This window comes from Eretmochelys imbricata, chromosome 14 (genome assembly GCF_965152235.1).
Source record: "Eretmochelys imbricata isolate rEreImb1 chromosome 14, rEreImb1.hap1, whole genome shotgun sequence".
NCBI classification, from domain to species: Eukaryota; Metazoa; Chordata; order Testudines; family Cheloniidae; genus Eretmochelys; species Eretmochelys imbricata.
The window spans coordinates 14,589,103-14,600,014 of NC_135585.1; the positions used below are offsets into that span (position 1 = coordinate 14,589,103).

Sequence of the window (10,912 nt, forward strand, 5' to 3'; positions counted from 1 at the left end):
AGCAGTACTGCAAGCTAACTGGCTCTGTGTGTGGGATGGTGCTGACATCCAACAGCTGTTACACCTACAGTCACTCTCACCTGTGCCTGGAAGGCAGTTATTATAGGGAGAAGCACTAGCTAGGGGAGGTTATAAAATTCATATCATTTATCCAGGCTGCCAGGCAGGGTTGCACAGATGTAGGGATACTGTGAAAGGTGTGTGATGGGAATGGCTCGGGCACATGGGCTGTGGCTTCCTTGGCACTGCCCCCTGCTACCCTCTGCTCCAGCCAGGTCCCTTCTACCTGCAAGGCCCAGTCCCCAAGGATCCTGCCTTAACCCCCCACCCCACCCCACCCCCCTTGCCAGTCTAAGCCCCAAAGAGGGACAGTTTAGAAACTGAGAACCCTCAACTGGCTTTCCTTCTGGTGGGTGCTATTTAGAGGCATAGGGAGGAGGGGTGCCACCATGCAGGGCTTTGAGGAAAACCCAGCAGCTGTTATTAAAGGGCAGGGTTACCTCCTTCCAGGGGATCCAGGAAACGCACAGAGGAACCTCCTAGGAGTCTCCCCCAAAAACCAACACCCACCCGCCCAGGAGCCTCCAGGGTCCCAACCAGCCCCCCAGGGGCCGCCTCCCTTAAACCAACCCCCCAAGCTGCCCTCACCCCGCAGCCACTCCCTGCGCCCGGCCCTCAGCTGCCCCCCTCGCCAGGCGGCTCCCACCTGGCTCATGGCGGACCGGCCCCCTTATTTTCCCGTCTGACACGCAGATCGCTGCGGCCGCTTCTCCCGGTCCTCCCCCGCCCAGGCCCTAGGGGAGAGGGGCCCGACGGGCGCCCCCCCGTCCTGGATCTCAAGGCACATCCCGGCCCGGTGTCCCCGGGACACCAGCCCCGCTCGGTTCGGTCCGGCCCGGCCGCTCACCTGGGTCTTGGTGGTGAGCTGGATCACCGCCTTCCTGAAGTTCAGCTTGGAGTCGGCGTTGCCCATTCTCCCGGCCGGACCTGCCCGAGCCCAGATCCGCCTCGGCTCGGCTCCTCCCGGCGAGTCCCTGCGGCGGGCACGGCCGTCTCCTCCCCTCCGTCAGCACGAACAGCGCCGTTCGCCCTCCTCCTCTCCCTACGCGGCCTCCATCCCCCCGGCCCTCACCTGCCGCCGCGGCGCTCCCCGCCTGTCAAACCCAGCCTCGCAGATGCTCCGGCCGGCCCTCCCTCCTGCCACAGCACACAGCCCCTCCTTCCCCCTCCACACAGCCCCTCCTCCTCCTCCACCCTTCCCTTCATCCCTCCTTCCCTCCCTCCTGCCACAGCACACAGCCCCTCCTTCCCCCTCCACACAGCCCCTCCTCCTCCTCCACCCTTCCCTTCATCCCTCCTTCCCTCCCTCCTGCCACAGCACACAGCCCCTCCTCCTCCTCCACCCTTCCCTTCATCCCTCCTTCCCTCCCTCCTGCCACAGCACACAGCCCCTCCTCCTCCTCCACCCTTCCCTTCATCCCTCCTTCCCTCCCTCCTGCCACAGCACACAGCCCCTCCTCCTCCTCCACCCTTCCCTTCATCCCTCCTTCCCTCCCTCCTGCCACAGCACACAGCCCCTCCTTCCCCCTCCACACAGCCCCTCCTCCTCCTCCACCCTTCCCTTCATCCCTCCTTCCCTCTCTCCTGCCACAGCACACAGCCCCTCCTTCCCCTTCCACACAGCCCCTCCTCCTCCTCCACCCTTCCCTTCATCCCTCCTTCCCTCCCTCCTGCCACAGCACACAGCCCCTCCTCCTCCTCCTCCACCCTTCCCTTCATCCCTCCTTCCTTCCTTCCCTCCCTCCTGCCACAGCACACAGCCCCTCCTCCACCCTTCCCTTCATCCCTCCTTCCCTCCCTCCTGCCACAGCACACAGCCCCTCCTTCCCCCTCCACACAGCCCCTCCTCCTCCTCCACCCTTCCCTTCATCCCTCCTTCCCTCCCTCCTGCCACAGCACACAGCCCCTCCTCCACCCTTCCCTTCATCCCTCCTTCCCTCCCTCCTGCCACAGCACACAGCCCCTCCTCCACCCTTCCCTTCATCCCTCCTTCCTTCCTTCCCTCCCTCCTGCCACAGCACACAGCCCCTCCTCCACCCTTCCCTTCATCCCTCCTTCCCTCCCTCCTGCTACAGCACACAGCCCCTCCTCCACCCTTCCCTTCATCCCTCCTTCCTTCCTTCCCTCCCTCCTGCCACAGCACACAGCCCCTCCTTCCCCCTCCACACAGCCCCTCCTCCTCCTCCACCCTTCCCTTCATCCCTCCTTCCTTCCTTCCTTCCTTCCCTCCCTCCTGCCACAGCACACAGCCCCTCCTTCCCCCTCCACACAGCCCCTCCTCCTCCTCCACCCTTCCCTTCATCCCTCCTTCCTTCCTTCCCTCCCTCCTGCCACAGCACACAGCCCCTCCTTCCCCCTCCACACAGCCCCTCCTCCTCCTCCACCCTTCCCTTCATCCCTCCTTCCCTCCCTCCTGCCACAGCACACAGCCCCTCCTTCCCCCTCCACACAGCCCCCCCTCCTCCTCCACCCTTCCCTTCATCCCTCCTTCCCTCCCTCCTGCCATAGCACACAGCCCCTCCTCCTCCACCCTTCCCTTCATCCCTCCTTCCCTCCCTCCTGCCACAGCACACAGCCCCTCCTCCTCCTCCACCCTTCCCTTCATCCCTCCCTCCCTCCCTCCCGCCACAGCACACAGCCCCTCCTCCACCCTTCCCTTCATCCCTCCTTCCCTCCCTCCTGCCACAGCCCCTCCTCCCCCCTCCACACAGCCCCTCCTCCTCCACCCTTCCCTTCATCCCTCCCTCCCTCCCTCCTGCCACAGTTCACAGCCCCTCCTCCTCTCCCACCCTTCCCTTCATCCCTCCTTCCCTCCCTCCTGCCACAGCACACAGCCCCTCCTTCCCCCTCCAGACAGCCCCTCCTCCTCCTCCACCCTTCCCTTCATCCCTCCTTCCCCCTCCACACAGCCCCCCCTCCTCCTCCACCCTTCCCTTCATCCCTCCTTCCCTCCCTCCTGCCATAGCACACAGCCCCTCCTCCTCCACCCTTCCCTTCATCCCTCCCTCCCGCCACAGCACACAGCCCCTCCTCCACCCTTCCCTTCATCCCTCCCTCCCTCCTGCCACAGTTCACAGCCCCTCCTCCTCCCCCACCCTTCCCTTCATCCCTCCTTCCCTCCCTCCTGCCACAGCCCCTCCTCCCCCCTCCACACAGCCCCTCCTCCTCCACCCTTCCCTTCATCCCTCCCTCCCTCCCTCCTGCCACAGTTCACAGCCCCTCCTCCTCCCCCACCCTTCCCTTCATCCCTCCCTCCCTCCCTCCTGCCACAGTTCACAGCCCCTCCTCCTCCCCCACCCTTCCCTTCATCCCTCCTTCCCTCCCTCCTGCCACAGCACACAGCCCCTCCTTCCCCCTCCACACAGCCCCTCCTCCTCCCCCACCCTTCCCTTCATCCCTCCTTCCCTCCCTCCTGCCACAGCACACAGCCCCTCCTTCCCCCTCCACACAGCCCTCCTCCTCCTCCACCCTTCCCTTCATCCCTCCTTCCCTCCCTCCTGCCACAGCACACAGCCCCTCCTCCTCCTCCACCCTTCCCTTCATCCCTCCCTCCCTCCCTCCTGCCACAGCACACAGCCCCTCTTCCTCCTCCACCCTTCCCTTCATCCCTCCCTCCCTCCTGCCACAGCACACAGCCCCTCCTCCCCCCTCCACGTAGCCCCTCCTCTTCCTCCACCCTTCCCTTCATCCCTCCTTCCCTCCCTCCTGCCACAGCACACAGCCCCTCCTCCTCCACCCTTCTCTCCCTCCTGCCACAGTTCACAGCCCCTCCTTTCCCCTCCACCCTTCCCTCCCTCCTGCCACAGCACACAGTCCCTCCTCCTCCACCGTTCCCTTCATCCCTCCTTCCCTCCCTCCTGCCATAGCCCCTCCTCCCCCTCCACCCTTCCCTTCATTCCTCCTTCCCTCCCACCTGCCACAGCACACAGCCTCTCCTTCCCCCTCCACCCTTCCCTCCCTCCTGCCACAGCACACAGCCCCTCCTTCCCCCTCCACACAGCCCCTCCTCCTCCTCCACCCTTCCCTTCATTCCTCCTTCCCTCCCACCTGCCACAGCACACAGCCTCTCCTTCCCCCTCCACCCTTCCCTCCCTCCTGCCACAGCACACAGCCCCTCCTTCCCCCTCCACACAGTCCCTCCTCCTCCACCCTTCCCTCCTAGCCATATACAGCCCCTCCTCCTCCCCATCCCTCCTTCCAGGCTGCCACACACAGCCCCTCTTCCTCTCCCATCCCTGCCTGCCCCTTCCCATCCTTTCATCACTGCTGTTTTTCCCCATCCCTTTCTCCCCCTGCACACAGCCTTTCACTCCTATATCTGGTGCTACCCAACCTTGTTCTCCATTCCAGTTTTTTGCCATCTCCTCTCTCCCACAGCCCCATCTTCTCTCAACCTTGAGTCTCCCTTCTCCTCTCCTACATGTACCCTCAAAGTCCCTATCTTACCCATTCTCCCCTCTCCACCTTTTACTTCTAACTGGTCCTCCTCTCTGTAATCATCCTTCCTCCTCTGTCTTTTACATCCTTGCCAGTTCCACCTCCACTCTTTCTTCTCCCTCCTTCAGAGTCCTTCCTCCTCCTCCTTGTCTCATCCCTCCCTTTCATCCCCTCCTCTCTCAATCTCTTTCCCCTTCTGTTGCTCCCTCCCTCCCTTTTCATTTCTCCTCCTCTCAATTTCCCAATGCCCTTTTCCTTATCCTTTCCCTATTATATCACTCCCTTTCCATCTCCCTGTGTCACCTTCCTCTTTTCTGTTACACCCCTTCCCTCTTCCTCACCTGGCCTTTTCCCTGCTTCATTTGATCTCCTCTTCTTTTCATCTCTCTTTCCCCTTCCTGCTTTTTCCATCATTCCTTCTTTGCCTTCACCTGCTTTATCTGTCATTCTTCCCACTCCCTTGGTTGTGTCCTGTATCTTATCTTCCCTTCTCTTTGCTTTCATCTCCAAGGACATTTTTCTATGCTAATAGGACACAGCCTGAATCTCTCATCTCCTTGCTCTTCCTCATGCCTCTGGTAGGCCAGCAGCCCAGCACTTCTTCACCTTCATTGTATCCTCTTCTCCCTCCATTTCCTTTGCCCCCTCACCTCATCATCCTATCCCTCTTTCCATATCCCTCTCATTCCCATATGTCTGTGTGTTTCTCCTTTCATGCCTTATGCTTAGCTGGTCTCAGGCCCAAACTTTATCAGCAGTACCATCTTGCCACCATTTATCATGAAATCCTTCACATCCAAGAGGCAATAACATTTGTGTGGAATAGGATTGTGAATTGTACGGAAGATCCAGCAGGAAGATGGAAGGGGAGGCAGGGTTGGCAGAAAGAAAAAGAGAACCTGCTTTTCTCCTACCTTAACTGAGGCCCAAATCCTAAGGGCCTCACTCAGTTTTCACTCCATTGATTTCAAAGAAAGTTTTGATTAAGTACAAAGCCAGTTTGCAATGAAGTCACTGGCTCTTCACACAAGTGAATGGATCTACATGGCTAGCGCTCTTGCCAAGATCAGGGTCTAAGAAAAGATTTGGCCAATACTGAGCAGTTCAAAGTGTGCTCTGAACTGAGGTACCAAGCACCTGGTAGAGGACAGTACGTTTTTAAGATGGCAAAGGGGAGTATATTTTTATGTTTACAATTGTCTTTAAATCTATTGGCAACATGTTTTGTACCTTCTAGTGCTCCTTGGACTAGAAGTACGTCTCTCTGGCGGAAGTAAATTGCATTTTAAAGGCTTGGATCAATTAAATGAGTTTATTCTTATAAAATAATAAAAGTTTACCAAACTTACAAAACAAAATTGTGGACAGGTCCGCAGATGGCATAATTCTGTGGTTATTTTGCCTGCATATTACCTGTCTAGAAATCCTCACTACCTTGTCACATCAAGGACATAGATCAGATCTGAGACCTCAGTGTAGATCTAGAGGAAATTACCTTCCCAGAGTCACATGGCATGACTATCACCTTCTAATGATCTAGGAGTTTACATCCGATCATTCACACATTCAGAATGGCCACACTGTATAGATAGATGAGGCTGATTTGTAGCCGGGAGCAGAATCTTTTTTATTATTATTATTATTTTATTTTTCATAGATAAGATTTTTTAATTTGTTCATTAAACTGCCTGTGGAAAGGAGCTGGAGTGCAGGATCACCTGAGTCCTGGGCATGGATGTCAGACCCATCACATTAACTCAACAATGCAGGATACTGTAACAATCCCCAGGATTGAAAGACAATCCTTGATCCTCATCTGCAGCTTGATTAGAGGAAGGAAGGAGACATACAAATTGGCTACTGATTTTTTTAGGCTGTGGGAGGGAATAGGGAAGAAGTTATTTGGAAATTCGTTATCCCTCCCTCCTTCATTTCCCTGTGTTGTGTCCAGTTCTGGGTGCCACACTTTAAAAAAAGATGTGGACAAAATGGAGAGAATCCAGAGAAGAGCTACAAAAATGACAAAAGGTTTAGAAAACCTGACCTATGAGGAAAGGTTAAAAAAAAAAAAAGGGCATTTCTTGAAAAAAGAAGACTGAGAGGACCTAATAACTGTCTTCAAATACATTAAGAGATATTATAAAGAGGACAGTGATCAATTGTTCTCCATGTCCACTGAAGGCAGGGCAAGAAGTAATGGGCTTAATTTGCAGCAAGGGAGATTTAGGTTGGACATTAGGGAAAAATTCTAACTATAAAGGTAGTTAAGCTCTGGAATAGGAGGTTGTGGAATCCCCATCAATGGAGGTTTTTAAAAACAGGTTGGACAAACATCTGTCAGGGATGGTCTAGGTTTATTTGGTCCTGCCTCAGCACAGGGTGCTCGACTTCATCACTTCTCGAGGTCCCTTCTAGTCCTACATTTCTATGATTCTGCAGACAACTCTCTGCCATTGTGTGTGGGCAGGGAAGGGGAGGGGGGGACTGCTATGGTCTGATATAGATCTAGAAAGTTCTACCACACAGACAGCAGGCAGTACTTCCTCCAAACATCACTATATCAACCAATTGGTATCTTTGGTAGTGAGTCTTGCAGTGTGCTCAGGGATGACAGAGACCTGGCAGTGCTATAGATCTTGGGACAAATTAACTGCCAGGTTAGGTTCAGTTCTACTGACATCAATCCAAATGCATCCACTTCTGCCAGGGATGCGTTTGGCCCCCTGAGCTCAACTGCAGGTATCAAAACAAAACGCAGCTTTTCACATACCCACTTACATGTCAGTGAGACCTCTTCCTGTTCCCTTCCCTGATTCCCAGTCAGGCCTCTAAGGATCCTCATTTTTTTCTGAATTAAATTCCCTCCACTCTTGAGGTCTTGTATCACAACCACTATCCGCTTAGCCAAGGAAGACACAGATGAACTTCCCTTGAGAGCCTGTCAACACTATTCCTTAACTGGAGCAAGGAATTGATCTTGAGCAAGACAAGGCACTCCCTCACCTTAGGCTCAACCAGTCAATAACTAACTCCCAGCCCACAGACTGGCATTGCCCATTATTATTAATTATTATTATTTTAGCACCTAGGAGACCCAGTCATGGGCCAGGACCCCATTGTGCTAGGTGCTGGACACAGAACAAAAAGATGGTCCCTCCCCCAAAGAGTTTACAATCATTTGAACCCAAGTCTCCTCTAACTCATAAGGGCAGACTTAACGCACACACAGCACAAACGCTGATTGCTTTGGGGGCTCTTTGCAGACTTTGCCACTTCCTAGTTGGCTGTCTCTTCCTCGTCTATTCCAGGACATCAAAGGGAGGAGGTTACTCTCTCCCCAGTTTCCCTCCTGCCTCTCCTCCAGCAGCTTGCAGTACTTCAAGACTGTAAGGCAGGATGGACAACACTGCCCCTGGCTGTACTAGGTGAACCTGATTGCACTGTATTTGATCATTCCAGAAGCAGCTGATCCAGACTAGAGCAGGCAGGGTGAGCAGTGTCTGGCCTGCTTTTCAGTGATCTGCACAAACTTCAGAGAGCTAGAGAGTAAAAGGAAAGCAACAGAAGCCTACAGAAAATAAAAACCCTGAACCCTGAGGTAAGTGCGCACAGCAAATGCAGCAAAGCCATATGTGATGGTTTAAATGAGTGTGTGGAAGTGATAAAGGAGTATAATTTGCGCTGATTTCTCATTCAGTGGGTGTGCAAAATGAGGGTCACCCACATGCTGAGGAGGTGGACAAGGTGCAGAGCTGGAGAAGTAACTAATGGGGGATGTACAAAAGTCTGGGGTGTATGGAGTTGGGGTGGGGCCTTGTTTACAGCTTCCAACTTGCTGTTAAGAAGAAGAAGAATTAAAAAAACAACTGACTGAGCAGGATTGGAGGCCTCACTCAACTTGAGGGCATTTCTCTGATTGGACGTAACACACTGACTTTTGGACACTGCACCCAATCAATTCCAGAATTTCCGGGAATGTTCTAGGCATTGTTGGGCAAAATCCCACTGACTTTTGGGGGGAAATCAGAAACCTGGGTAGGCGGCATACAGGGGACACATAATGCCTCTGCCACCTGCTTAGCCAAGCCACAGCTTCAAGCACCTCTGCAATTGTCTGTAGATGAAAGAACGGGTTGATGGCCCCAATTAACACCTTCCAGCGTAACTGTACCGCATCTCATCTCTGCCCATCCTCCCAATAGAGTTTAACATGTTGACACCCTGAACGATTTATCCCCCCAGACAGAAAGGAGAGAAATGAGAATGGGGGGCACAGAGATCCCCTGGCACAGGGTGGGGCAGAGAATGGAGGACCCTGATATGAGGTAGAAGGGGATGCACACAAAGCCTCTCATATAGGGAATATGGGGACCCTGGTATGGGAAGGAGGGCATGGGGGAATGGGGGAGTACATAGAATCCCACAGCATGGGGGAGAATGGGTGCCCCTGAAATGGAGGGAATGAGGGCACAGAGAACCATGGTATGTGGAGGAATGGGGAGATCACAGAACCCCTGGTGGAGTACCCTGGTATGAGTGGAAAGGAGAAAGGTGAGGTATAAGGGGACAAGGGGGACATGGAGGAAAGTGGGGGATGGGGACACACACATACCCCCTGGCATGAGGGAGTCCCTGAAATACAAGAGGATGGGGAGGTGGCACACAGGCAGATTGTGGGGAAATGAAGGAATGCAAAGAACCCCTGGTCTGTGCAGTGAGCTCAGCCTACAGACGCTACAAATGTGTGACCTCAGTTATTATTAAGAATGACTACAGACCCTAGAGTCCCATTGTATTAGGCACTGTACATACACACATTATGTGCCCTACAGAGCACACAGTCTAAACAGACAAAGGATGGGAGGAAGGAACTATTCTTCTGCCAAATTTACAGATGGGGAACTGAGGCACCCAGTGACTGGCCCAAAGTTAGAGCCCTGCATGGATACAACATTTGTATCCGCGTCCCATCTGCAAGAATGGTCTGCGGCTATCCACAGATTTGCGGGGCTCTACCCAAAGTCACCCAGGAAGTCTGTGACAGACCCAGGAATTGAATCCCGATCTCCTGAGTGCCAATCCGGTGCCTTACCACCACCATCCTTCCCCATTTCCCCGCTAGGCCCCTGTCACACAATGTAACATACACCGCTTGGGGTGTAAATTACACTGGTTTTGCACACCCAAATGGCTGCAAGTTACACCCCTCCTCCGCTGCTCACATCACCAGGCTCTCCTGCCCACTATCAGGAGTTTGCCTACTGACTTAGATGTCAGCTATCAGTTGCCTCCGCTGGCTAATTGGTGCTTTCTCTGCGGGGAAGAGCTTGCCCTGCACCAATCCTTAGCGCACCTCTTCCTTATTGCCACTTCTTGCAGCTGCCATGACAGTGCTATTGGCACATGGCCTACCCCGGGCATGCTCCTTGCTGAATGCACAACCGCAGCCTCGGCAGTGTTTTGAATGAAACGCTCTCCCCTCCGCTGGGGAGAATTCCTCCCACCACAGCAAAGCAGCACAAATGATCAGGATGTTTTTTCCCTTTCTCTGTGCAACACGATCCCACTGCCTGCAAAGCAACATCCGTGAGGACAGCTGGAGCCAACCCCTCCTCCCTCTAACGTGCATATATATCCCTACGTCGCCTGCCTGGCATTATTACGGGTGCAGCCCCTGCGCTGGCTATCTCGGGGGAAGGGGTGGGTGAGACTTGCACGCCTCAGATCCGCCTCGCTAAAATGCCTCTGATTAAAGTGTGGGGTGGAAGAAGAGGGAAGGGAAGGGAGACCCCTCCCCATGCGTTGTGCATGGCTTTACATGCAGCAGTACCATGCTAGAGGTCTCCACCGAGCTGCAGAAACAGGAACTCGCCGCCTAGGAAGGTTCCTCTTTCTTTTGCGCATCTCTCAGATATCCCGGTGCAAAAAAAAAAACCACTCACCACCCCTGCAGTCTCCAGACTCCCAGTTAATCCATACAAAACCGCCCCTCCGGCCTGTCGGACTGGGAGCAGAGGGAAAGGAAGGGACGCCTGCCACGTCTTAACCCCCCTTCCTCCCCCCCGCGTGTCTCCCCCTTACAAGGGCAGATGGATGATGGAGACGGACAGCGAGGGTGATGCAAGAGCAGAGCGAGCGTTTGGAGCCTGGTACCAGCTGTAGCAGTCCCCAGGACAGCTGCATTGTCCCAGCTCTGCATCAGCGGGCAATACCGGCCAATCTCAGCCCTGCCGCCCGGCCCCCGGTCCCTACCCGCCTCCGCAAGCAGAGCTTCGATCCGCTGGAGTGTATCCCGCCCCCCACCCCCCAGTTAGTCCTTAATCACCCCTGCTCTCGCTGCAGCAGTAGCCCCTTCACGCTCCCAGCCTCTCGTGGGTTTACGGCTGTAGGGGCGTTTTTGTTTTTGTTTTTTTGG

The 10,912-nt window shown here is 54.9% G+C and overlaps 1 protein-coding gene across 2 annotated transcripts in view; it reads right to left on the reverse strand.

Annotated features, from left to right (window-relative positions):
• The window catches only part of HID1 (HID1 domain containing), a 47,237-nt gene extending 46,198 nt beyond the window's left edge, over window positions 1-1,039 (reverse strand). For both annotated transcript variants that reach the window (XM_077834007.1, XM_077834006.1), the window contains exon 1: window positions 908-1,039. In XM_077834007.1, coding sequence (XP_077690133.1) covers window positions 908-973 — 66 coding nt within the window. In that variant the 5' untranslated portion in view covers window positions 974-1,039. The remainder of the gene's footprint in view (window positions 1-907) is intronic.
• Window positions 1,040-10,912: the final 9,873 nt, after the last annotated feature.